A 25,305-nucleotide genomic window follows, 5' to 3' on the forward strand; every position below is an offset into this window, starting at 1 on the left:
TCTGCCTGCCCGCTGTCTGCTGTGAGGCATGGGCGCTTCTCAGAGGGAGGTTTTCTGTGGGCGTGTAGTCTCCCTTCGAGCCTGCCGTGTGCCCAGCTCTGAACCGGGCTAAATCCCAGGGTGCCGGCTGGCAAAGCCCAAGTAGCCATTGCTGCCCGTGGGGAGCGTATGGTCCAGAGAAGTAGGCCTGGCACAGAGGCGGGAAACCACTGGCACGCGGTAGAGGCTGGAGTCCCCCTGAGGTCCCCCAAGTTTTTGAATGCGTAGAGACCATGGGAGCTGCGTGAGGGCTTCCCCGACTGTGGTGCTTGCAGCCGTGGCACCCCCTCCATGGGGCACTCCCCCTCGCGTCCCCCTCACCTCCTGACCCCTCTCTCGCCTGTTAGTTCTCAGCTCCATGGCCCTCCAGGAAGCCGTTCTGAGCCCTGCAGGCCCACTCCCCTCACCCTCATGGCGCCACACACCTCCCTCCCCTGCCCTGCACAGTGTTCCCCTTGCCTCGTCCTTGTCCACCGTGTCTCTCCTGCCAGCCTGTAGGCTGCAGGAGGATACCGCCTCTCCCGCACCGCCACACACCTCAGACACACTGAGTATACTCCCGGGAGGCAGGAGGCCCTTCGTCACGCCCACCGCTGCCTTCAGCTGGGTGGCCTCAGCATGTCACTCCCTGCAGCTGTGAGATGAGCATGTCCTGTCGATGAGGACAGCTAAGGTCCCTTTGGGACCTGGCATTCTGTGATGGTAGCAAAGTTTTGGAGCATTGACCGTGAAGATGTAAAGCACTGGCTCTTGCCCAGTAATGATAAGAGCTGAAGTTGACTGTGTCCCTGGTCCCCAGCCGCCAGGTGAGGTGGGCGCTGTTATTGGCCTCCTTACAGATGAAGATGGTGGCGAGCCCACAGCCCCACAGTAGAAGGTGGTGGAGCCTGATGCTGGGGGCAACAGTCTGGCCCCAGCACTCAGGCCTGACGCCGCCGCCCTGTGCTGCCAGCGCTGCGTCAGTGGCCAGCTCATCCCCGTGGCCGCTTTCTGCAGCTGCAGCGGGAGCACCCGAGGCCACTGCCCCCCCCCCAGCCCCCGCAGTGCGTGCCCGCCACAGGGCAGGGCCCAGAGCCCTGGACCCAGGGATGGGCCAGGAGGTTTCTCCTCTTTTTCTCTCTACCTTGCTCTTTCTCTGGGCCATTTTCTCTTTCTCTTTCCCCCGCCCCTTGGTTTCTCTCTTCAGCTGTTTCTCTGTTCCTCTCTGACTGTGTATTTAGTGCCAGAAGCTCTCTGTGGGGCCGAGGTGCCACAATGAGGTACAAAACTCAGCCTCTCAGATATGGCTCCCTAATACTGCCCAGATTCACGGGTGCTGTGGGGGGTGATGATCTCATCACACTGGCTGGTGGGACAAACTCCAAAATGGAGCTGGGCGCAGTGGCACACTTGTAGTCCCAGCTACTCGGGGGCAGAGATGGGAGGATCATTTGAGCTCAGTAGTTGGACACCAGCCTGGGTGGCATAGTGAGCCTCCGTCTCTGAAAAAGAAAACAAAATGGGTGATGGGTGTTGCAGGCAGGCAGCGTGGTGGGGGGACGATGTGGGGGGTGGGCAGGAGGCCAGGCGGGACTTCCCCAGCCAGGCCTTGAAGGACATTGCTGGGCTCGAGAAGGCACTGGGTTTCTCTACTCCAGAACCCACAGCAGAAAAGAGGCCCTGCACCCTGCAATGAGCCTTCGTGGGTCTCAGGGAATCGCCCTCCAGCCCTTCCAAGTTTCCCTCCCAGTCCTCAGCCAGGGCGCCGGCCATGGGCTTCCCCCCGTGCCTGTCTGTGCCTGATATCCCAGCAGGCATGTGTGCTGGGCCTATGCCTGCCTCATCTTCAGAGAAGTGAGCTGCACCTGGTGCAGAGAGCCTGGAGCAGAATGGGAGGGGGTCCTGCCCCTGCTGAAGCCAGCGGGCCGGCGCCTGCACTTCTCTACCTGGACTTGGCCCCATCCCCAGCGAGGCTGGGAGACCAGGACTCCTCTCCCCTTTCTGGCAACTCCTTCCTATCCCTGCCCTGGGCTGGGGAAGAGCCATGATGCCTGGAGTTACCTGTTGGTGCTGTTGCCTCTTAGTTCTTCCAGCCCTGCCACCCTGTTTCCTTCTTGGTATGTCGTGTCATTTGTGGGTTGTTTGTAGGTCCCGTGGAGCCAGGGACCAGGCAGATTGCAGGCCTGATTGTCCTAGCAAAGGTACTTTTGGATTTTGAAGAAAGAAACATGGAAGATATGAAAGAAAGACAGGTGGAGTTCTGGGCAGGTCTGTTTGCCGGGACAGTCTGAGGATGTTGCGTTTGAACAGCAACACAACAGCCTGGGCTGGCTGTCCTCAAGGTCCAGGAGGGAGAGGCACCTGGAGCCCTGTTGTCACAGCTGCGGGGACTAAAGGAGGCCCAGTCTTGCCTGCTACGTGGGGCTCTGGGGGAGGGTCCACCGCTCCTAAGCTCCAGAGTCTACGGCCTTTAGTACAGCTGGGCCCTGCACCTTCAGCCCAGGGGCAAAGGGAGCCTCAGCGCAGGACAGGCAGTGGGAGATCCACTAGTCGTGGAGGCTTGCAGCCTGTCGCGGTGAGGCCAGAGTGGGGCTAGTTCAGTCCACGCTCCTTGTCAGAGGTGGCCAGCAGGACTGCAACTGTCCTGGGGTTTGGGCCTCACTGGTTGGCTTGTTTACCTGCCATTTACAAACAGATCCTTGATAGCTCGTAGCAGGGAGGGACTGCCTGCTGCTGAGCCCAGCCCCCCAGCAAGTGGGCCTTGGACACAGGGTGCTTTGGCAACAGAATGAGCTTGCTTGCTGTCTCTCTCAATTTTGTGTGCCTGCGTGCCAGAGGACACATTCTTTCTGCATCCCAAGAAGGTGGCCTGGTACAGCCCTGCTGGCCCAAGCACTGCTCTGTGCTGTCCTCTCTGGGTCCTGCTTTGGAGCCAGTCCTTCAGGGGCCTCCCACCTCTGGTTCAGACTGGAGAGAGGGGACAGGCACCGCTGACCTGTAGTGCACCCCAGCACGGCCAGGAGCCCTGTGCCCAGCACAGCAAGGCCTAGGCTGCCAGTGCTGCCCTGGGTGAGGGCGGGAAACAGGCAGGAGTAAATGCTGCCTCCTATTGGAGTTTGGTGGACTTGGCAGGCGAGTGCCGCCGCAGTGGGGCTCAGCGTGGGCAGAACGTCTTCAAGGCAGGATTCAGAGCCCCGAGGTCTGACTGCTAAGCAGAGGGGCAAAGTGCACGGCAGGCCATTCTCCCCCACTCCCCACCCCACACGCACCACAGGCCATTCTCCCCCACTCCCCACCCCACACGCACCACAGGCCATTCTCCCCCACTCCCCACCCCACACCACCACAGGCCATTCTCCCCCACTCCACCCCACACACACCACAGGCCATTCTCCCCCACTCCCTACCCCACACACACCACAGGCCATTCTCCCCCACTCCCCACCCCACACGCACCACAGGCCATTCTCCCCCACTCCCCACCCCACACACACCACAGGCCATTCTCCCCCACTCCCTACCCTGTGCTCTGCCCTGCCAAGGGTTCCGGTGGATCCCAGCTGCCCTCCACCCACTCAGTGGTGCAACCCTAGCTGACTCCTAGGCAGGAGTGGCACCTGCATAACCCAAGCCAGCACCCTGAGTGCTGGGAAGGGAGGGGGCTGCAAGCCAGGCCTGAGAAATGGAGTGTTCCTGGTCCAGAGCTGCTGCAGGCCCTGGGAAAGGGACTTCTGAGCTGCAAGGTCGTTTGGATGTCTTCCCCCACCCGCATCACACACATCTAAGTGGGTGGAAGCCGGCTTCCCCGGCTCCCTCCATCCTCCATGCTGGGTGAGTGTTTTGTTTTGTTTTTCTTTTCCTGCTGCAGCCTCTGGCCCAGAGGAGTTTGCTGCAGAGTCAAGGCTGCTGCACAGGCCGGAGGGGGTAGGGAGAAGGAAAGGAAGACGCGATTTGGTACCCAGCTCCCTCTCAGCCTGACCTGGGGTGCTCCTCCTGTGTATCCCAGTCTGTGAGCCCCTGAGAGTCACAGCCACCCTGGGTACCCTGGCTGGGGTCTCGAAGCAGCATGGGCCATAAAAGGAGAGTCACTGAGCCTCCTTCATCCCAGAGATGACCCTGGCTGGCCCTCATCATGGCATCGGGAGGGCTCTGCAGATAGGCGGGCCCATGTGATTAATGGGCTGTGTTCAGCTGTCTGGGTCTGGCTGCCTTTTCTGTCGGGAGTGCTGGAATTGGAACTGAGGTCTCTGGCACCTCAGAGCCCGAGCCTCTAACCACTGAGCTCCACAGCCTCCCAAGCTGGCCAGGCCATCAGCAGTTGGTCTCCCTGCTGGAATGCACTCCGGGCCAGTCTCCCTGCTGCCCTAGTTTCCCCTCTGTGTAGAAGGCCTGTTGTTGTTGTTGTTGTTAGAAGGAGGGAGACTTCCTGAGGATGTCACTGCTGGGAGGGTCCCTGTCCTGACATGGGGAAAGGAGCCTGATGCTTGCCCACCTCTGAGGGCTGGAGTGACCGTTCAGTGCCTCTCACCGAGGGACCAGGGCATCCAGGGTCCTTCCAGGCACACACCAGCTGTCCCGCCTTCCAGCCTGGTGTGCCAGAAGGGGCCAGGAGCTCGCTTGGCAGGGTCGGTTCCCCTTCCTGCCCCATCTGCAGAGCTGTCTGCAAGGTGAGCCCAGGGCAGCTGCCGGATCTCCTGTCCAGAGAGAGCACCAGCCAGCACACTGTGCTCTCCTTGGCCCTCACCTCTTTTTATTTTTAGTAATCCCAGAAGGTGTTGATCGGGATTGCAGCTGGCTCTTAGTTGTCTGTTTTTTTTGTTTTAATCTATTTTTGTTGAGAAAACCTGGATTTCCCACAATGTGGAAGCAACGAGGAGGGGGTTTCTGGTCCCGGTTCTGAAGGCTATGACCTTCAGCACACCTCTATACAATGCCGATAGCCCCGGTACCTCTCTCTCTCGGGTAGTTTTGAGGATTAAATCAGATAATGCACACGGAAATACATTACAAATGGAAGTGTTGTTCTTCTTCCAAGTTTGTCAGGAGAGGCAGCGGCAGTGTTCTTGCAGTGTGTCTGAGTTCCACATGACTTATATTGGATTATTATATAAATCCTATAATTGATCTGTCATACTTTCATGTCCATTCTTTATGTCATATTTCTCTCTCACATATACACACACAGTTGTATACGTATTTAAATCTCTATGTATTAGCAGTCTGCACAATATATACCTTTTAATATTTATATTTCTGTTCAGTTCTGTTCATACCACAGAATATGTGTTATAAACTCTTTTATTAAGCTTTTTGGTTGTTTCTAGTTTTTTGTTATTTTATTATTATCTTAGAGATGGAGTCTTGTTATGTTGCCCAGGCTGGTCTTGAACACCTGGTCTCAAGTGATCCTCTCTTGCTTTAACCTCCCAAATAGCTGAGACTACAGGAGCGCCCCACCTCCCCTGGCTTCTATCTTAGATAGTACTTTGTGAGCTTTTTTAAAAATCGAGATACAATGCACATACCACAAAATTTACACTTTTAAAATATAAAATTAAGTGGTTTTTAGTATATTTACAAAGTTATGCAACTACTGTCTAATTCGAGAACATTTATGAGCATTTTAAAAAACGTATTCCCTTTAAGTATATACTTCGGCAGTGGAACGACGGGGCCAAAGGGGAGAAGTGCTTTCTAGCTGTTACTCTCTCTTATGAGATTGAGCAGCACAGCCGGCAGGCGCAGCCATGGCCCCCCTGCTTTGTCATCCTCTGACCTTGGATGAGCTCTGGATGTGCACAGGCGGGAGCCAAGTTTACAGGGGGTCTTTCCTCCCAGTGTCCACCCTGGTTATGCTTTTCTCTATCCTTTTCATATGCTGATGGGTTTCAACCCTCAACTTTCAACCCAGGAAAAGATACTAGGAGCCAATATAGATCATTTTTAGGAGAAATCAGTCCACAATAACGGGCAGTAACTAGAAAAGATCAACATCAGCAGGAGGGCCAGCCCCTCACCTCCTGTCCTTGCACTCAGCTGCATGGCCTCTTCCCCGGGAGGTGCCAGGCCACGGTCCCGGTCACTGCATTAAACTCTGAAAAGACGGAGCCAACCAGGCAAAGTCCATAAATCTACAGGCCGTGTTAAACACAGGCGCACCCCCTGAAGCTTGAAATTAAGGAATAAAGGAAGCTCTCTTTTACCCAGCAGGTAGTAAACCCGTGGAATGCATTCTTTTTGAGAATTGAGAGAGGATAAAAATAGGAAAGGGGCCGCTTAGGGATTTGCTACATTAATGAATAGTAAGCAGATAACAGGGCTTTTAGGGACTGTTGTGTTCCCTTCATCAAAAATTCATCTGTTTTTAAAGCTTTAACTATGCTGTTGACATATAAATCCACTGTAATTCATTGATTGGAAGACACATATTTTTCATATTTGGACGTCTCTGAAGTTGGGTTTATCCTTAATGGGGTGACATAGTGGAACAGGAAACCCTTTTCTTTCTTAGGGGTTATAAAACAGCGATGCTTCCGCCACTGACGGCATTTCAGGTTTGATGAAATCCAGTTTATCTCCAGTGTGCATTGTCTCCCCAGGCCCTAGTTTATACCTCCAGCCGCCTTTTAGATCGTTTCACGGGGTGTTGCACCATCCCTTCAGATTCAGCAGATTTAGAATGAAAACCATCACTGCATTTTTCTCATGAAATACCAACTGCGTTTTCTAACCTGTTTATTTCTAATGGGAACAGTGCTCTCTGAGTGACCAGGCTGGTAGCCCTTCTTTTACAGCATCTGTCATAAGAAAAATTCCAACCAGTCTTTATCAGTGTTTCCTGGGTGCTAGCCACTGTTCCAAGCCCTGTGTGGATATTAACTCCTTCAGGCCCACAGAAGCCCTGCAAGGGAGGTGCGGGGATTGTTGCTTGTTCGCATGTTGCTTGTTCGCAGTTGCTGGAGATCACAGGGCTGAAAGATGGCAGAGCCGGTATTTAAACCAGGGCAGGCTGGGCACGGTGGCTCATAACTGTAATCTCAGCACTTTGGGAGGCCAAGATGGGTGGATCACTTGAGGTCAGGAGTTCAAGACCAGCCTGGCCAAATGGTAAAACCCCATCTCCACTAAAAATACAAAAATTATCCAGGCATGGTAGTGTGTGCCTGTAATCCCAGCTACTCGGGAGGCTGAGACAGGAGAATTGCTTGAACCCGGGAGGCGAAGGTTGCAGTGAGCCAAGATCGCGCCACTGCACTCCAGCCTGGGTAACAGAGGGAGACTCCATCTCCGATAAAATATAACAAAATAAGATAAGATAAAATAAGATAAACTGGAGCAGCCTGGCTCCAGAGACCACACTCCAGATCACAGCTCTGTACCACCATTCAAGGATCCAGCCAGTCACCAAGTAGTTTGTATTCATCTACTGTAATAACTTCTTTGCAGTTCAGTGTGACTTCGTTCCCTCCTACCTTTGTTACTTCCTTCGATTGCAGCAAAGGCTGCGTCATTGATTTCACTACCACCAGTCCCATCCTGTTCATCTTGGAGGTCGCAGACAGCTTCATCTTCCTGAAGTACCTCTTTCGTGGTTCTGCTTCCTTTTTAAAAAGGTTTTATTGAGCTGTAACTCACAAATCCTACTACACTTTACCCAGTCAAGGTGGACAGGCCAGTGAGCTTTAGTGTCTTCACAGAGTTGTGTGTCAGTACCACAATCAATTTTAGGACATGTTCATCACGGCAAAGGAAGCACTGTACCCCTTAGTTGGCATCCTCTAATTCCTAGCAACCACGGAAATGCATTCTCTCTGTGGGGTTGCCTATTCTGGACATTTCATACATATAGGATCATACAGTGTGTGGTTTCTATCACTTAGCATCCTGTGTTCAGAGTTCACCCGTGTTCTAGCATGTACCAGCACTTCATTTCTTTTTACTGCTGCATAATATCTTATTGTATAGATAAACTATAATTTATCCAGTCACCAGTTGGTGGACATTTGGGTTGTCTTTACTTTTTGGCTATTATGAATAATGCTGCAATGAGCATTCATGTGCAAGCTTTTGTGTGGACCTGCATTTTTATTTCTCTTGAGTATAAACCCAGGAGTGGGGTTGCTGGAGGATCATGACTCTGTTTAACTGTTTGAGGCCAAGAAGTCTTATTTATTTATTTAGTTTTTATTTTTGGAGACAGGGTCTTGATCTGTTGCCCTGGCTGGAGTGCAGTGGTGCAATCATAGCTCACTGTAGCCTCGACCTTCTAGGCTGAAGTGATCCTCCCACCTCAGCCTCCCAAGTAGCTGGGACCACAGGTGTATGCCACCATGCCCGGCTAATTTTTGTATTTTTTGTAGAGATGGGGTTTTGCCATGTTGCCTAGGCTGGTCTTGAATTCCTGGACTCAGGAGATCTGCCCACCTCAGCCTCCCAAAGTGCTGGGATTACAAGCATAAGCCACTGTGCCAGGCCTTAGGTCCCTTTCAAATACAAGATATTCCTAATTTTCCTGTTCTATTATTGCAGGGGAAGGGAAGAATTGTCTTTTTACATTCTCCCGAAAAGGAGAATTGGAAGATTTGGTCACCCTGGGCCCACACTCCTGTGAGGCACCACCTGAATGCAGCTGAGGTACTTAACTGTACCTCTGAGGGACACCAGCCTTACTCCATCCTTTTCGCTTTTGCTGGCCCCAGTAGGCATTGGAATCTCTGAGCTTTGCCCTAGACCCCTCCTTCCAGAAGCTCAGCCGGCTTCTTCATTGTGCTCTGTTTCTAAAGGCCAGTGGTGCCCATGCCACTCAACTTCACACCGTTCTGTTGTAGGGTTGAGTAGTAGGTAATTAAAAGGGAAATGTTTTGGTGTTAAGAATTGCAGGCTCTGGGGCCAACTGCCTGGGTTTGAAGCTGTTTTTTACCTCTTTACCAGCTGTGTGTGACCTTGGGTAAGTTATCCAACCTCTCTGAACTTCAGGTTCCTTATATTTTAAAATAGGGGAAATACAAGGGCCTCCTTATATGTTGTTACTCTGAGGATAAATGAACTGATCCACAAACATTGCTGTCATCAGTTTCTCTTTTTCTGGATGCCTTCTCAACAATAGCACAAGAACGTTGAAGGCCACAACACTACAGAGCTGGGGGAACTCAGCCATTGTTTTCCCAGTGGGGACCACTCTTGGCATTTTGGTTGGCACAGTTGGGCTGGACTTCCTGCTCATTTCAAGGTTTAGTATCCCTGGACAGAGCTGCGCCCTCCAGCTCCTGGTTGCTATGGCCGGGGACAGGGTGCCTTCCTACGAGTGGCTGCCGGCTTCATTTCTTGCCCCCCAACTCTGGTGCTGCTGTCGGGAATGGCACATTGGGCTGGATTCAGGGCAGGTTGTTCCCCCAGCCGTGACCTGGACATGCTTGCTGTCTAGTTGGCCTGAGAGTGCACACGACCAACCTGGTCAGGGCAGGTGCTCAGGACTGGCGCCGTGGACCCAGAGTGGCTGCTGGGAGGGAGCATGCTGGGCTCCGCAGGCCTGAACTTAGAATCCGCTGCTTTTTGTCTGTTGGAGTTAAATGTTAACTAGATACTAGGTAAATTTAAAGTTTGCAGAATGCATGGAAGAGATACAGAACTATGGTATAACAAACGGCAATACACCTACCACCCGTTTTTAAAAAAGAATTTTATTCTCATGCGTGTCCCTCCCCACGTTCTGACCTATTTCCTCATCTTACACTAACGAGTTATGGATAGATTATTCCCTCGCTTCTCCTTCTGTTTCCATGCACGCCTGGTTCCCTAAACAACCTGTTGTTTAATTTTGAACAGGAGTCATCCTGTATGTGTCCGAGCATGGATCTTTTTGTCTCTGTGTCCAGCATTTGGGAGAATCGCTTCAGCTCTGTCTTCTGCTAGCTGACTCTTTACAGCTGTTTTTCATCTGTAAGGCCCAGCTACTGAATTTCTAGTTTCCAATTATATTTTTCATTTATTGAAGTTCTGTTTATTTTGGTCACTTTATATCCTGTTTTCTTTTTCTTTTCTTTTCTTTTTTTTTTGAGACAGGGTCTCATGCTGTGTTGTCCAGATGGGGTGCAGTGGCACGATCACAGCTCACTGCAGCCTTGACCTCCTGGGCTCAAGCAATCCTCACACCCCAGCCTCCCAAATAGTTGAGACCACACTTGGCTAATTTTTTTTTTTTTTAATTTCTTGTAGAAACAGAGTCTCACTTTGTTGCCCAAGATGGTCTTGAACTCCTGGACTCTGGGCTCAAGTGATCCTCCTGCCTGGGCCTCCCAAAGTGCTGGGATTACCAGCATGAGCCAGTCCGCCTGGCCTATATCCTATTTTCAAATTAATTTTTATTTTATCAACATAATCATGTTGCTTTCTCACCACATTACGTTTTGGAGGTTTATCTGTGACAATGTGTGGATCTTCATTTTCTCTGCTGTCCACCGTCTGAACGTAGTGCCGTGTTAGGGGCTAGGGATGCAGCAGAGGGCAGATACTGCTCAGATGGAGCCTCCCTCGTAGTGGGGAAGAGAAACAGGCCTTTCTTCCCCTCCCTTGTAGCGGGGAAGAAAGAGAAACAGGCCTGAATTACAGTCAGCTGGGCTAGGAGAAGCCAGGGCCCCTCAGAAGGGGTAGGCCAAAGCTCCTAGAAGCTGAGCCCTTAACAATGAGTGGGAGTTTGCTGGGCGAACAAACGAATCCCAGGTTAGGGGTCCTGCATGCAGAAGCCTTTGAGAAACGATGGCTCCTCGTGTCATGAGGCCAGGCTCTCTCTGTAGGTGAGCTTGTGAGGAGACTTGGGCATTGGAACTCTCCTGCAAGGTGGTATGCGTTGGAACCCTGAGCTCTGGGACTGTCCTGTATATTGGAGTCACCGATAATCAGTGCTCACTGGGGTTGAGCCTCAGAGGAGGGAGTGGAGTGGAGCTCGTGGTTAGGCAGTGTCTGCTTCTGCCCCCCCGCCCCAGCCTGGTCACCTGCCTCCTTCCTCACTCGCGGAGCAGGAGTGATCACGGTGCCTGCGTGCAGGGTCTTTGTGAGTATGGGGAGGAGTGGTGCGGGCCCAGCGCGGGCCGGGGCTGCTGTCAGCGTTGGTGTTGTTACGCTGGTGTCAGTTACGTTGGTGTTATGCCACTGTTTTTATGTTGCTGTTGTTACACCAGTGTTGTTATGCCAGTGTTGTTATGTTGCTGTTGTTATGCCGGTGGTGTTATGTTGGTGTTGTTACATCAGTGTTGTTACGTTGCTGTTGTTACTTTATGCCCGTGTTGTTATGTTGTTATACCGGTATTGTTATGCCAGGGTTGTTACATTGTTGTTACACCAGTGTTATGTTGCTATTGTTACGTCAGTGTTATGTTGTTACACTGGTGTTATGTCGTCATGCCAGTGTTGTTACGTTGTTATGCCAGTGTTAATGTTGCTGTGGTTATGCCAGTGTTACATTGCTGTTATGCCGGTGTTATGTTGCTGTTGTTACGCTGGTGTTGTCACACTATTGTTACACCAGTGTTGTTATGTTGTTGTTACACCTGTGTTGTATACCATTGTTATGCTGGTGTTGTGTTGCTGTTACAGTGGTGTTGTTATGTTGTTGTTACATTGGTGGTGGTGTTTTTAACACCAGTGTTATGTTGTTGTTATGCCAGTGTTGTTATGTTGCTGTTGTTACACCAGCATAACACTGCTGTTATGCTGGTGGTGGTGTTACGTTGCTGTTGTTACGTCAGTGTTGTTATGTTGTTATGCTGATGTTGTTGCACTGCTGTTATGCTGGTGTTTTTATGTTGTTACGCTGGTGTTGTTATGTTGCTGTTACACCAGTGTTGTTATGTTGTTGTTACACTGGTGTTATGTTGCTGTTGTTACATCAGTGTTACATTGTTGTTATACCAGGGTTATTATGTTGCTGTTGTTATGGTGGTGTTATGCTGTTGTTATGCCAGCATTGTTTTGTTGTTGTTATGCTGGTGTTACGTTGTTACACTGGCATTATGTTGTTGTTACACCAGTGTTGTTATGTTGCTGTTGTTACATCAGTGTTGTTATATTGTTACGCTGGTGATGTTGCACTGCTGTTATGCTGGTGGTGGTATGTTGTTACGCCGGTGTTGTTATGTTGCTGCTGTTATGGTGATGGTGTTATGTCGGTGTTGTTTTGTTGTTGTTACGCTGGTGTTACATTGTTGCACCAGTGTTATGTTGTTGTTACACCAGTGTTGTTATGTTGCTGTTGCTATGGTGGTGGTGTTTTGCTGGCATTGTTTTGTTGTTGTTGTTACACTGATGTTAACGTTGTTACACTGGTGTTATGTCGTTACACCAGTGTTGTTATGTTGCTGTTGTTACACCAGTGTTGTTATGTTGTTGTTATGCTGGTGTTGTTACGTTGCTGTTGTTACTCTGCTGTTATGTTGTTACACTGGTGTTACGTTACTGTTATGTTGTTATGCTGGTGGTGTTACGTTGCTGTTGTTATGCCAGTGTTGTTATGTTGTTGCCGGTGTTGTTACGTTGTTAACGCCAGTGTTGTTACATTGCTGTTAGCTGGTGTTATATTGCTGTTGTTAAGCTGGTGTTATGTTGTTGTTATGCTGGTGTTGTTACACTGCTGTTAACACCAGTGTTATGTTGTTGTTGTTATACCAGCTTTGTTATGTTATTGTTACACCAGCGTTGTTATGTTGCTGTTTTACACCAGTGTTATGTTGTTGTTATACCAGTGTAATGTTGCTGCTGTTACACCGGTGTTACATTGTTGTTACACCAGTGTTGTTATGTTGCTGTTGCTATGGTGGTGTTATGTTGTTATGTCGGTGTTGTTTTGTTGTTGTTATGCTGGTGTTACATTGTTACACCAGTTATGTTGTTGTTACACCAGTGTTATGTTGCTGTTCTTACACCAGTGTTGTTATGTTGTTGTTACAATGGTGTTGTTACGTTGCTGTTGTTACTCTGCTGCTGTTTTGTTGTTGTTATGCTGGTGTTATGTTACCGTTGTTATGCTGGTGTTGTTACACAGCTATTATGCTGGTGTTGTTATGTTGTTACGCTGGTGGTGTTACATTGCTGTTGTTACGTCAGTGTTGTTATGTTGTTACGCTGGTGTTGTTGCACTGCTGTTATGCTGGTGTTATGTTGTTAGGCTGGTGTTGTTATGTTGCTGTTGTTACATTGGTGTTGTTATGTTGTTACGTTGTTACGCTGGTGTTGCTGCACTGCTCTTATGCTAGTGTTATGTTGTTAGGCTGGTGTTGTTATGTTGCTGTTGTTATGCTGGGCGTGCTGCTCCATGTTCTCCAGGTGTTCTTCCCTTTTATCGTCACAGTTACCCCGTACACCTGACAACTGGACATCTGCACCTGGGGGTCTTCAGCCTAAACACACCTAAACCCTCCACCAAACCCCTCTGCTTCCGCCTCCCCATGTCTGTGAGCGCCTCCACTGCCTGTCCCTCTGCTCAGGCCCCACTTCCAGGGCTCATCTTTGGGGCCTCCATTTTGCTCACACCCACCCCATCTGTCAGCAGGTCCAGTCAATCCTGACTCTGGGGTGCCTCTCCCTCTCCTCCAGCTCCTGTACTGCCCATTAGTCCAGGCCCAGTAATCTTTGCTGGGCAGCTCTGCAGCCTCTTCCTTGCCTGCCTTGCATCTGCACGCATTCTCCCCCCAAGACCAGGGGTCGATCCCCAATATAGGTCAGGTCTCGTCTTCTCCTGCCTCAAACCCTCCAGTGTCCCCCCTACAACTGATCTTAGAAAAAAGTCCAGCCTCTTCGCCTTGTCCTGCAAGACCCGGATCTCCTCTCCAGCCTCACCATTTTCCCCGCTCTTTGCTTACTTCCATCTGGCCCCCAGCACACCAAGTTCCTTCCTGCCTCGGGGCTTTGGCACCTGAGGGTCCCTGCAGCTGAGATGCTTTCTCCTTGGCTTTTTGAGAGGCTGGCTCTTCAGGTCTCGGAGGGGCCTTTTCATTACTCTCTGTCACAATTGCTCTGTAATTTTGTTTACTTCCTTTTCTCTTCTTCCCACTTTCCCTCCCTCCCACTCCCCTGCACATTGCCTGGCACAGGTGTGCGCCCGGTACTGAGGCGGCACTTGTTAGTCTCATCCAAGGGCAAGATGCAGGAACAAAAGTCAGGTAACTTACCCAAGATCACATGCTAGTAAGTGGCAGTCATACTCTGGGGCCCCAGCCCCCGCCATGGTGCCATAGCCCCCACAGTGCCGAGCCTTCTGCTGGCAGTGGCCAGGCAGGGCGGGGCAGGGGGCTGGCCAGTATCTGCAGAGGCAATCTGGCCTTTGCTGGGAATAGAGCTTTCTTGATGTGGATTTCCATAGAGGCTCACGGATTTGACACCTTCTCTTACAGTAGTTCTCATTGACAGAGGTGGCTTCAAGACTTCCTCCCTCCCTTCTCGTGGTGAGGTTGGCTTTGGTGTGCACCATTTTTATAGGCCCTGTGGACTGGGGGAAGAGGATGCAGGATGAATGTGCGGGCTGGGGTTTTGGTGCACCTGGGGGAGATCTGATGCTGTGGCCTCTCTTTGCATCCTCCCCACTTCTCCACCTCCCTCCACCAGGCCGCACCAGCTTCTACGAGGAGTACGGTGTCATTCGCGACATCCTCCAGAACCATCTGACAGAGGTCCTCACCCTCGTGGCCATGGAGCTGCCCCACAATGTCAGCAATGCGGAGGCTGTGCTGCGGCACAAGCTTCAGGTCTTCCAGGCGCTGCGGGGCCTGCAGAGGGGCAGTGCCATCGTGGGCCAGTACCAGTCTTACAGCGAGCAGGTGCGCAGAGAGCTGCAGAAGCCAGACAGCTTCCACAGCCTGACACCGACCTTCGCAGGTGGGCCCTGGGGCCGGGCATGGGGCACTGGGCTGCCCACTTCGCCAGGAGCAGCTTTCCAAATGCAGACGCCCTTGGGTGGGGTGGAGGGGACTTGAGGTGGGATTTCCCCCAGGGTGCTCGGAGGCAAGGATGGCATTCCCCTGTCTCCCTGGCCTCCTACTAGCCTAAAGCGGCAGGCCAGCTGGTGGTGCCCTCAGGGCGAAGGACATCCCGATGGCCATGGCCTCGTGTCAGCCCCAGTTCAGTCCCAGATGCTTCCCAAGGGTTTGTTGTGCGAGGCTCAGACAGACCTGGTTCCTGCCTCATAGGGCCTCCCCAGTGAGGCCACAAGCCTTTTGCCTGGCCACAGCTGGAGACACTTCCACGGCCAAGTGCCATGCCAGGGCTGTCCTCTGGGCAGTTCCAGAGGCCCAGGGCTTTCTGGGAGAGGCTGGCTCCTCACCAGGTAGCAGCCAGGCAGTAAGAGCCACAGCTGCCTGCTGAGCATGTGCCGTATGCCAGGTGCTTTATAGATGCCTCTCATACAAGCCTCATGCGCCAACCACGAGGCAGAGGCCATTAGCCCCGTTTTATAGGTGAGGAAACGTAAGGCTCGGTGAAGTCGTCAAAATGAACCAGGCTTGGAACTTGGGCATGGAATACTGTCAGCCCCTGGCTCTTGCCACCAGGCCTTGCCCCTCCTCGCCAACACCCCACCCACGGACCTCTGCTTGGTGACTGTCTACCCACCCCACACCTCTGACCCTGCGTCGGGTGTATCCTGAATGCTTCACAAACAGGAGGGGAGCACGTTTCTCTGTAGGACCCCCTGACCCCTCACACACCTAAGAGTCAGGGTCCCCCACCCCACTTGCCCCCACTGTGGGGCATCCTTTAGAGTCTCCAGGTTGGATGCTCTCAGCCCAGTTCTCCTTTGCTGGGGACCATAACTCTAAGACGGGCCTCAAGGAAGGCAGGTGTCAAAGCCGCAGAGATAGCCCCAGAGGCTGGTTTTCAAACATGGACTGGGAAGAGAAGGTCATGGAAGAGATGCCAGGCGAGGGGTGAGCATGGCAGGGCGAGGGGTGAGCATGGCAAGGTGAGGGGCTTCCCTGAGGCAGGAGGACGCCCACAGGGGCCAGCAAGGAGAGGAGAGGGCTGGCTGGAGAGTCCTGGTCTGTGCCAGAGAGTCACTCTCTGCTGTTCCCTCGCCCCAGCCGTCCTAGTGCACATCGACAACCTTCGCTGGGAGGGCGTGCCCTTCATCCTGATGTCTGGCAAAGCCTTGGATGAGAGAGTGGGCTACGCTCGGATCTTGTTCAAGAACCAGGCCTGCTGTGTGCAGAGCGAAAAGCACTGGGCCGCGGCGCAAAGCCAGTGCCTGCCCCGGCAGCTCATCTTCCACATCGGCCACGGCGACCTGGGCAGCCCCGCCGTGCTGGTCAGCAGGAACCTGTTCAGGCCCTCCCTGCCCTCCAGCTGGAAGGAAATGGAGGGCCCACCTGGGCTCCACCTTTTCGGCAGCCCTCTGTCCGATTACTACGCCTACAGCCCTGTGCAGGAGCGGGACGCCCACTCCATCCTCTTATCCCATATCTTCCATGGCCGGAAGGATTCCTTCATCACCACAGAGAACTTGCTGGCCTCCTGGGACTTCTGGACCCCTCTGCTGGAGAGCCTGGCCCATAAGGCCCCACGCCTCTACCCTGGAGGAGCTGAGAATGGCCGTCTGTTGGACTTTGAGTTCAGTAGCGGCCGGTTGTTCTTTTCCCAGCAGCAGCCGGAGCAGCTGGTGCCAGGGCCAGGGCCGGCCCCAATGCCCAGTGACTTCCAGGTCCTCAGGGCCAAGTACCGAGAGAGCCCGTTGGTCTCCGCCTGGTCCGAGGAGCTGATCTCAAAGCTGGCCAACGACATCGAGGCCACTGCTGTGCGAGCCGTGCGGCGCTTTGGCCAGTTCCACCTGGCGCTGTCGGGGGGCTCGAGCCCCGTGGCCCTGTTCCAGCAGCTGGCCACGGCACACTATGGCTTCCCCTGGGCCCACACGCACCTGTGGCTGGTTGACGAGCGCTGTGTCCCACTCTCGGACCCGGAGTCCAACTTCCAGGGCCTGCAGGCCCACCTGCTGCAGCACGTCCGGATCCCCTACTACAACATCCACCCCATGCCTGTGCACCTGCAGCAGCGGCTCTGCGCCGAGGAGGACCAGGGCGCCCAGATCTACGCCAGGGAGATCTCAGCCCTGGTGGCCAACAGTAGCTTCGACCTGGTGCTGCTGGGCATGGGTGCCGACGGGCACACAGCCTCCCTCTTCCCACAGTCGCCCATCGGCCTGGACGGCGAGCAGCTGGTCGTGCTGACCACGAGCCCCTCCCAGCCACACCGCCGCATGAGCCTTAGCCTGCCTCTCATCAACCGCGCCAAGAAGGTGGCAGTCCTGGTCATGGGCAGGATGAAGCGTGAGATCACCACGCTGGTGAGCCGGGTGGGCCATGAGCCCAAGAAGTGGCCCATCTCGGGTGTCCTGCCACACTCCGGCCAGCTGGTGTGGTACATGGACTACGACGCCTTCCTGGGATGAGGGCGCCTGTGCCCCTTGCCCGCTCCACTCCTATGCTTTCCTTCACCCATGTCTTCCCTCCCTTCTCGGCCCCACCACCTGCCCAGCGTGCCCTGGCTCTCCAGAACCTTCTGTCCCACGGTCAGGCCCCAGAGAGGGCAGGACAAGGCCTTGTCCCGATGCCTTTGACAGGCAGCTCTGTGTAGTGGTGGATAGATGCAGAAACAAGGAAGAAATAGAGTCTGCTCCTGAGAAGCTTCAAATCCAGGCCAGGAGAGAAGCCTTAAGAAAAGCCCTCCAGCAGTTACACATTCACATCAACCAGCACAACACAGGATGGCGCCCAAACTCCGGCGTTCACAAGAGGAGACGTGGTGGGCTGAGGTTAATCAAGGAAGGTTTCCTGGGGGAGGTGATCCTTGAACTGCCTCCCGGGGAACATTCAGAGCATGATTGGTGGACAGAAGGGTGCAGAGGCGCCCAGGGGAGTACATTGCCCCCTGCAAAGCAGGGGCACTGGGGACTGTCTTGAGACCCTGAGGGGGTCAAGCCCCTCCCTCCCCAGCTGCCCCATCTTCTAGAACCTCTGCACATCTAGCCTGTGGCCCTCCTCTTCACTGCCTCCACCTGCTCCCGCTTGCCATCCGTCTCTCCTCCATCCTGGCTGTGCAGTAGGAATTCCAGGCTCCTCCCTGTGTCTTTGCTGTTCCTCAGACTCCATTTATAGAGAATGAGGGCTGATAACAGGAATACAGCAGCAAAGACTAGACTGTGGAAAGGGTTCCAGAAATCTTTTCTTCTTTTTTATTTAAAAAAAATATTTGCAGAGATGAGCTCTTGCTATGTTGCCCAGGCTGGTCTCAAACTCCTGGGCTCAAGCGATCCTCCCATCTCAGCCTCCCAGAGTGCTGGGATTACAGGTGTGAGCTACTGCACCCAGCCCTAGAAATCTCAGTGCTGTTTAGAGCTCCGTTTCTCATTTGATGACTTGCTCTGTGTGGGGAGGTGGGGTCTCATTCCCCCAGCTTCCTCAGGGAGGACCCCTGCCCTCTGCTGCTCCTCTGTCCTGCTAGCCTTCCTCCATGAAGCACACTGGGTGCAGATAATCAGGCCATTCCAGAGAGCCCCACTTTAAGAGGGTCATTTCCATCTCAGGGGACTCCCGGGTGGGTGTTTCCACTCTCAGTAGCCCCTCTTGTTTTACCAGGAAAGATCCAGTTAAATCACCCACTGAGGTGACAGCTCATTAGTGGGGAGAGAGAGATGGAGCATCAGGTGACACTGGGCCATCCAGGCGGTTCTGCTCCCACCAGACAGGAGCCAGGCCTCACTGGCGGGGGGGCTGCCCACAGCCTTTTCAGGGACTCACTTGGCGGGTGACAGGGCCGCAGCCAGGCCTTCTCTTCCTGCCCCTTGGTGACCCCGTGGCTTCCTGTCTGCCGGTCTCTCCTGCCGCCTCTCACTTCACCACTAACTCTCTGCCTGAGACTGGGGAAGTAAGCGGGTATCTTCTTGGTGAGCATAGATTGGGGACTGTGATCTTGAGAAGCCGTGGGCCAGCAATACCTGCTTTTCTGAAACCCCCAAGGAGGGCTCTGACATTCTTTTTAAAAACACCACAAAGCAAAATTCCCAGGACATGTGTAGTTTTGTTTGTTCAACATCCCACAACTTAAGGCTGGGAGATGGAACTCTTGGTTAAGGTCGATTCTTCTGTCTGGCTTCTCCTGCACCTTACACCTGCTCTCTGGATCAGGCAGGTACAAACTTTCTAGCGCATTTTCAGAGAGGGCTTTCTTGGGTGAGGGAGCATGGTGAAGTCAGTTTCTCTCTGGACTGTTTACACTTCAAGGCTATGTTTTTAAAGGAATCCTGGCTTTCATTTTCAATGCCAGTCTGAGACATGGTTCCCAAGCTGGGGCTCTTGTTCAGACTACTTACTCTGGCCACCAACAACCCAGGCCGGACAGAGCATGTCTTTTTTTTTTTTTTTTTTTTTTTTTTTTGAGGCAGAGTCTCTCTCTGTCGCCCATGCTGGAGCGCAGTGGCGAGATCTTGGCTCACTACAACCTCCGGCTCCCGGGTTCAGACAATTCTTGTGCCTCAGCCTCCCAAGTAGCTGCGACTACAGGCGCCGGCCACCATGCCTGTCTAATTTTTGTATTTTAGTAGAGACAGGGTTTCACCATGTTGCCCAGGCTGGTCTCGAACTCCTGAGCTCAGGCAGTCTACCCACCTCAGCCTCCCAAAGTGCTGGGATTACAGGCGTGAGCCACCACACCCAGCCAGAACATCTGTTTTTATACCCAGAGAGCGCCCCTCGTTAGGACAGAACCACAGTGCCCAGAGCCGGGAAGCCACCCTCCTGGCGCCCAGCATCTGAGCGTAATGGGCGGGCTCAGGAGAGGGCAGGGAGTCGTGGTGGAAGTTCCACAGCTGGCCGCGTGGGGGAGCCCTTGCACCGCACTGCCGCCTCCTGATGCCCCTATCCCCGCAGCTCCTGTGCCGGATATTTTTTCATTTCCCTCCTCTCTCCCAGGGTACCTGGCCCCAGCACTCTCCCATCTGTTCTTCAGGAACCGACTCCTTTCCAGTTGCAACACCAGAGAGAGGGGCCTCCGCGTGCCCAAGTACCCCTGCAGGATGAAGGGCAGGCCGGCCCTTGATGTCGCCATTTCTGAATAATAGTCACTGCCGCCGAGCCTAGGATGTCCTGTTCTAACTCAGCCCTGCCTCGGATGCACCACGGATCTGTGCAGAGTGGGTGTGGGAGTGTGGGTGAGGGTCGAAATGCCAAAGGTCTGCTTTCCAGAATCAAGTGCCTTCTGCAAATCACGTTGGAAAAGTCCAAACGTGGACATGTCCGTATGCCTCCGTGCCTGCCCACCCCTTTCCCTTCACCTGTGTTAGGAAGGAGAAGTTCTCAGAACCCTCTAGGCTGGTGGCTTTCAGACTTCAGACCATGATCTGTAGCAAGAAACGTGCCTTCCATCATAAGTCAGTCCATTTGTTTACAACTGTGTTCCAAGCAAGTTTCATAAATTCTTACCCTTAGGACCTCGGATATCCTCTATTTTTTAGTTCTCGTTTTTTAAAAATGCTTCTTAAAATTCACCAAATTAGGCTAGGTGCGGTGGCTTATGCCTGTAATCCCAGCACTATGGGAGGCTGAGGTGAGAGGATCACTTGAGCCCAGAAGGTTGAAACCAGCCTGGGCAACATAGTGAGACCCCATCTCTACAAAAAGTTGTAAAACCAGGCATGGTGGTGCCCACCTGTGGTCCCAGCTACTCAGGAGGCTGAGGTGGGAGGATCACCTGAGCCCAGGAGGCTGAGGCTGCAGTAAGGTGTGATTGCACTATTGTATTGCACTCTAGCCTGGAAAACAGAGTGAGACCCTGTCTCAGAAAAGACCAAAAAAAAAAAAAAAAAAAAAAGGGAAGAAAGAGTGATGACAACAGCCCAGGGAGCAGCCCCGCTCAGAACCCAAGTCTGTAGGGTCCCAGGTTCCAGCACTGTGTTCCCAGGCAGGCTGCTTGCCTCTTCCTGGCCTGGAAGCCCTCGGGTCCTATGGTGGCGGCAGTTCCCACAGTCCAGGTTCCCTGGTGGGGACCAATGATTGCGTCCGCATGGAAGCCCACGTGTGCACTTAGGGGCCCATAAATGGCAGAAGGGCCCCTCCTTTGGGAGACCTTGTCAGTCAGCATCTCTAGGGCAAGCATGATTGCCATTTGTAGAGGGGAAGGAATCAAGGGACTTTAAGCTAGATCAAAATCTGGGGACAAATTCTTCTGCTAACTGCAAGTTAAAATAGGCCCTTCTTACTGAATTTCCCTGTTTGTTTCTCTGCAAACAATGCTTTAGCCCTACTCTTGGGCCCCCAAATTAGCAGAGTAATCAAAGCTTCCTACTGTTTGGCCTACTATTCCAGACTATTCCCTCGAGGGGTTCCATTCCAAAATATGCAGGGCTCAGGCTCCAACTCCGGGCCTGTCTGCTTTGCTTGCGTTTCTCCTGTCCCTGTTCTCCCAGAGGGCCCAGGTGGAACTCACGACATGGAGGGAGAAGCTTCCCAAAAACCTGCAGGGCTGTTTCCCAGAATTTGGTTTTCAAGTACAAAACTTTTTGTCCTGTAAGATATATGCAGCCTCACAGAAGCAGCCTCTGCATCCACTTTACCAGCTACATTTTTATCTTAAGCACATGGGGCTCCCTTGAACTTACTCCACTGGTTTAAAAAAAAAAAAACAAAACTGCCTGGCAGCATCTCAGAGTCAGAGTGAGCACGGCGCAGGAAAGGCCCGTGGTGACAAGGGTGAGGTGGCCACAGTGACCGGACGACACCCTAGCACCCATCCACCCTGCAAATGAGACTCCAGAGGCTGAAGATCTGCGGCCTCCAGACGTCATAGGCCATGTGACCCACTAGGGGCTGCTTACTCCTGGCCGTCCACTGGCTGAACTGAATGCATTCCCTCCCTCCGCAACTCTCCCGTGAGGCTGCACCCGTGTGGGTAGCACTTGAAGCAGCGCTGTTTGCATTGTACATAGGAAGGAAGAAAGTTCTTCCAGCCTCACCAGCACCTGGCAGCGAATCAGAGCCTGCGAGGGCATCTGAAGCGGTGATGCAGTATCAACCTCCCACCTGGTGCCACTCTGCCCTCGGGGGCTCCAAGCATTGTAACTCAGTCATGGGAGCTGCCCCGTTGGAAGTGCAGATTTATTCCTGTGATAATCCTGCCTGCCTTTATCTCTTGTCCACTGACCAGCAAGTGTGAGTCCCGGTGTCAGTCGGCACAGTCCAGTGTCCATTTGCTCATGCAGAGGGGTGAGTTGGGCACTCCCTGTTCTTGGTTTTCCTTTTGCAGCGCACTGGGAAGTCTCCCTATAAAACAAAAAGCCCACCTTCTGTGACTTCCGCTGTAGAGCAGAGCTCCCCCTCCGATTTCCTCAGTCTTCCCTGGAAAATCTGTCCACCGGGGAAGGCAGCAGGAACCCTGGGCAGCGGATGTTCTGGGAAGACTAGTGACAGCAGATGTCATCCAGGAACAGCCACACACGGTTCTCCCGGCCGCCATCAGCAGCTCGAGGTGGGGTATGAGTGAGAAGCTGAGGATCTCGCAGCTTGTTGCTGAGCAAGGTGCAACCGGGCTCATGCTGTCATCAGCACAAGACAGGATGGCAAGGGCTTTCAGAAGCATTTCCGAGAGTCCAGCAAGCCAGGGGGAAGATGATGTCTTTGTCGAAGCATTCCCTCTAGCCAACTTTTGGGAGAGCTTCTGTTTGCAAAGCACTGGGGATGTGCCTCTCTCTGTGTGACCCACGCATGGGAAGGGAGAGCACTGGAGTAACGACACTTCTGCTGCTGTTTTGATTCTCAAGGCTGATCTTTAAAACCCTCGCCTTGCTGTCAGGTGCTTTAAAGGCAGTCTGCATCTTTTCTTCCCTTGGTGTGGGAGAGGTAAACACTTTGATTTGCTGAAAGCTGTATGGAGTATATTTGAACAGCTAGTAGTTAGCTTTGAAAGTGGAAGTGTGAACAGACACTACCTGTGTCACTTTGGGTCCTTCACTTTACCCCCACAGAAGTCTAGAGGCATCTGTTACAAAGCGTTACGGGGTGCCTGCGTGCAGGAGGAAGGACCTGTATTAGCTGGAAATCATCAGGAACCCAGCTTGCCTCCATCTTTCTGAGATGTGCTGGGTACAGCCTGACCCTCTTAGTTTTGTCCACCAGGAAGAGCCGGCTGGCAGCAGATCCCAGGGGCAGAGCCCCTGCTGGCTCCTGGGAGCTCATCTTTACCTGTGCCGGAGTGGGAACTGTGATTCCAGCCGGGCAGGTCAGATTGGAGCAGTGCTAAGAGGCTGTTGCAGGAGAACTAGACGGGCGGCGCCTGCTGCATCTGGATCATGTTTCTGCACTCTGCCCCGCACTAGGGACTCAGGGTCTGGGCTTCTGCCAGGTGAGGAGCAGAGAGACTGTTCCCTTGGGTGGAGACGCGTGGGCATGAGAGCCACCCACTGCCAAGCAGCAAGAATGTTCATGCTTTTTTTCAGAGAGGGGAACCCCACTGGTTTTTATGGAAACAATGGAAACTTACAGATGCCTGCCTGGGATGATGAAGCACATTCAGAACAAATGCTTTTTTTTTTTTTTTTTTTTGAGACAGAGTCTCGCTCTGACGCCCAGGCTGGAGTGCTGGAGTGCAGTGGCGTGATCTCGACTCACTGCAACCTTTGCCTCCCGGGTTCAAGTGATTCTCCTACCTCAGCCTCCTGAGTAGCTGGGATTACACCACCATGCCCAGCAAATTTTTGTATTTTTAGTAGAGACAGAGTTTCACCGTGTTGGCCAGGCTGGTCTCGAACTCCTGACCTCAGGTGATCCGTCCGCCTCAGCCTCCCAAAGTGCTGGGATTACAGGCGGGAGCCACCATGCCTGGCCAGAACAAATGCCTTTTTAAACCTTTTAAAAACATTTTTAAGATGTCTTTTTCTATGTCAAATGTAACATTTATTTTTTTAAACAATAAAATTGATTTGCCAAAATCTGGGCTTTAATTCTTTATTTGGGGCATGAGGTGTGGGGGTTTGTAGGCCCCAGCATCATGCTGTGTGTGTTCTTGGAGGAGGGGAGGGCTGCGGTGAGTGAGGGCCCTGAACCGAGGACAGCCGTGTGCCCGTTGCAAGTGTAAGTGTGTCTGAGCAAGCCAGTGCATTCCATTTGCAAGAGGGTCTGTGGGCCTCATGGGAGAGACAGCGGTGGGCAGGATGATCACATTTCATAGACTCCTAAGCAGTCTGGGAAGAGTCCCCCAACCTTCCCGGCAGCCCACTAGAGGGGAAGGAGCTCACCCCTGAGTGGGAGATATCAGGAGGGGAGGATGTTTGAGGACACCAGAGCCTGATGCCTTCATTTGTCTTTTCTCCTGTCCCCTGCCTGAGTCCTACCTCCAAGCTGTGTCACACTCCCAGGAATGTAAGTGTTTTGGGGAAGTCAAATAGGATTTCAGGACCACTTGCGGTACAGGAGTTAGAGATTTGCAGGTTGTCACCAACAGCATGCAGGACCCACGCAGGCAGGCTTGGTGACATCACAAGGTGGCAAAAGGAGCAGCGCACCTATTCGAAATAGGTGAGCTTTGGGCAGGGACCCCACGGCAGAGGGGACAGAGACGGTGAGACATGCCCAGAAGCCTGCAAGGGAAGATGTCATGAAGGCCAGAAACCAGAACTGCAGTGACCGTCCCTGCCTGTCCCTCAGGAGGTGCGCGGGGGATCTGCTGCTTCCCGGGGGGTAGCCCAGGGCATCCCCTCCCTGCTTCTCTGTGGTGATGGCTGCTGGTTCCACAGTCCTCACAGAAACATGGCGGGGCAGGACTGCAGGTCTCAGCCAGTGTCTGTGAGGGCCGCACTGGAGGGTCACCTGGTGTCCAGCCCCCGTTTGGGGACCCTCCCATACATGTGTCCTGGAGAGTTCTGATGGCAGGCATGGGGCGTGTGACCCAGTGCTGGCCAATCAGGACATCCAATGCCCACAGCCACAGCAATGGGATCTGGGAGAGCTCAGGGCCCAAACTGGTCAAATCAGAGTGACCCCGAGGACTCAGGCTGAAGCGGCACCATTTCTCTGGACTCAGGCCTTGGTGAGCTGCAGCAGCCATCTCAGCACCGCGGGGGCCTAAGGACAAGGCTGGCATGGAGGAGAGGAGAGCCCCAGGATCCCGCTTTGGGGGCTGTCTCTGGGACCTGGTTCCAGTCTCCTGAAGTCAGCCTGCGGGCCTCATTCCTGGGTGCCTCATTCCTGGGTGCCTCAACTACCTTGTAGCAGCAGAACCTGATAGGTACTGGAGCTAGGAGCTGTGTTACATATTTCCGGAAGC

General features: G+C 53.1%; 1 protein-coding gene across 2 annotated transcripts in view; it reads left to right on the forward strand.

The window, feature by feature from the left end:
* Positions 1-23,971, forward strand: part of H6PD (hexose-6-phosphate dehydrogenase/glucose 1-dehydrogenase) — a 36,320-nt gene extending 12,349 nt beyond the window's left edge. For both annotated transcript variants that reach the window (XM_030805483.1, XM_030805482.1), the window contains 2 exons: positions 14,614-14,883; positions 16,083-23,971. In XM_030805483.1, the coding sequence (XP_030661343.1) occupies positions 14,614-14,883; positions 16,083-17,443 (1,631 nt within the window). In that variant the 3' untranslated portion in view covers positions 17,444-23,971. The remainder of the gene's footprint in view (positions 1-14,613; positions 14,884-16,082) is intronic.
* The last annotated feature ends 1,334 nt before the right edge of the window (positions 23,972-25,305 follow it).

This window comes from Nomascus leucogenys, chromosome 24 (genome assembly GCF_006542625.1).
Source record: "Nomascus leucogenys isolate Asia chromosome 24, Asia_NLE_v1, whole genome shotgun sequence".
In the NCBI taxonomy this organism is placed as follows: domain Eukaryota; kingdom Metazoa; phylum Chordata; class Mammalia; order Primates; family Hylobatidae; genus Nomascus; species Nomascus leucogenys.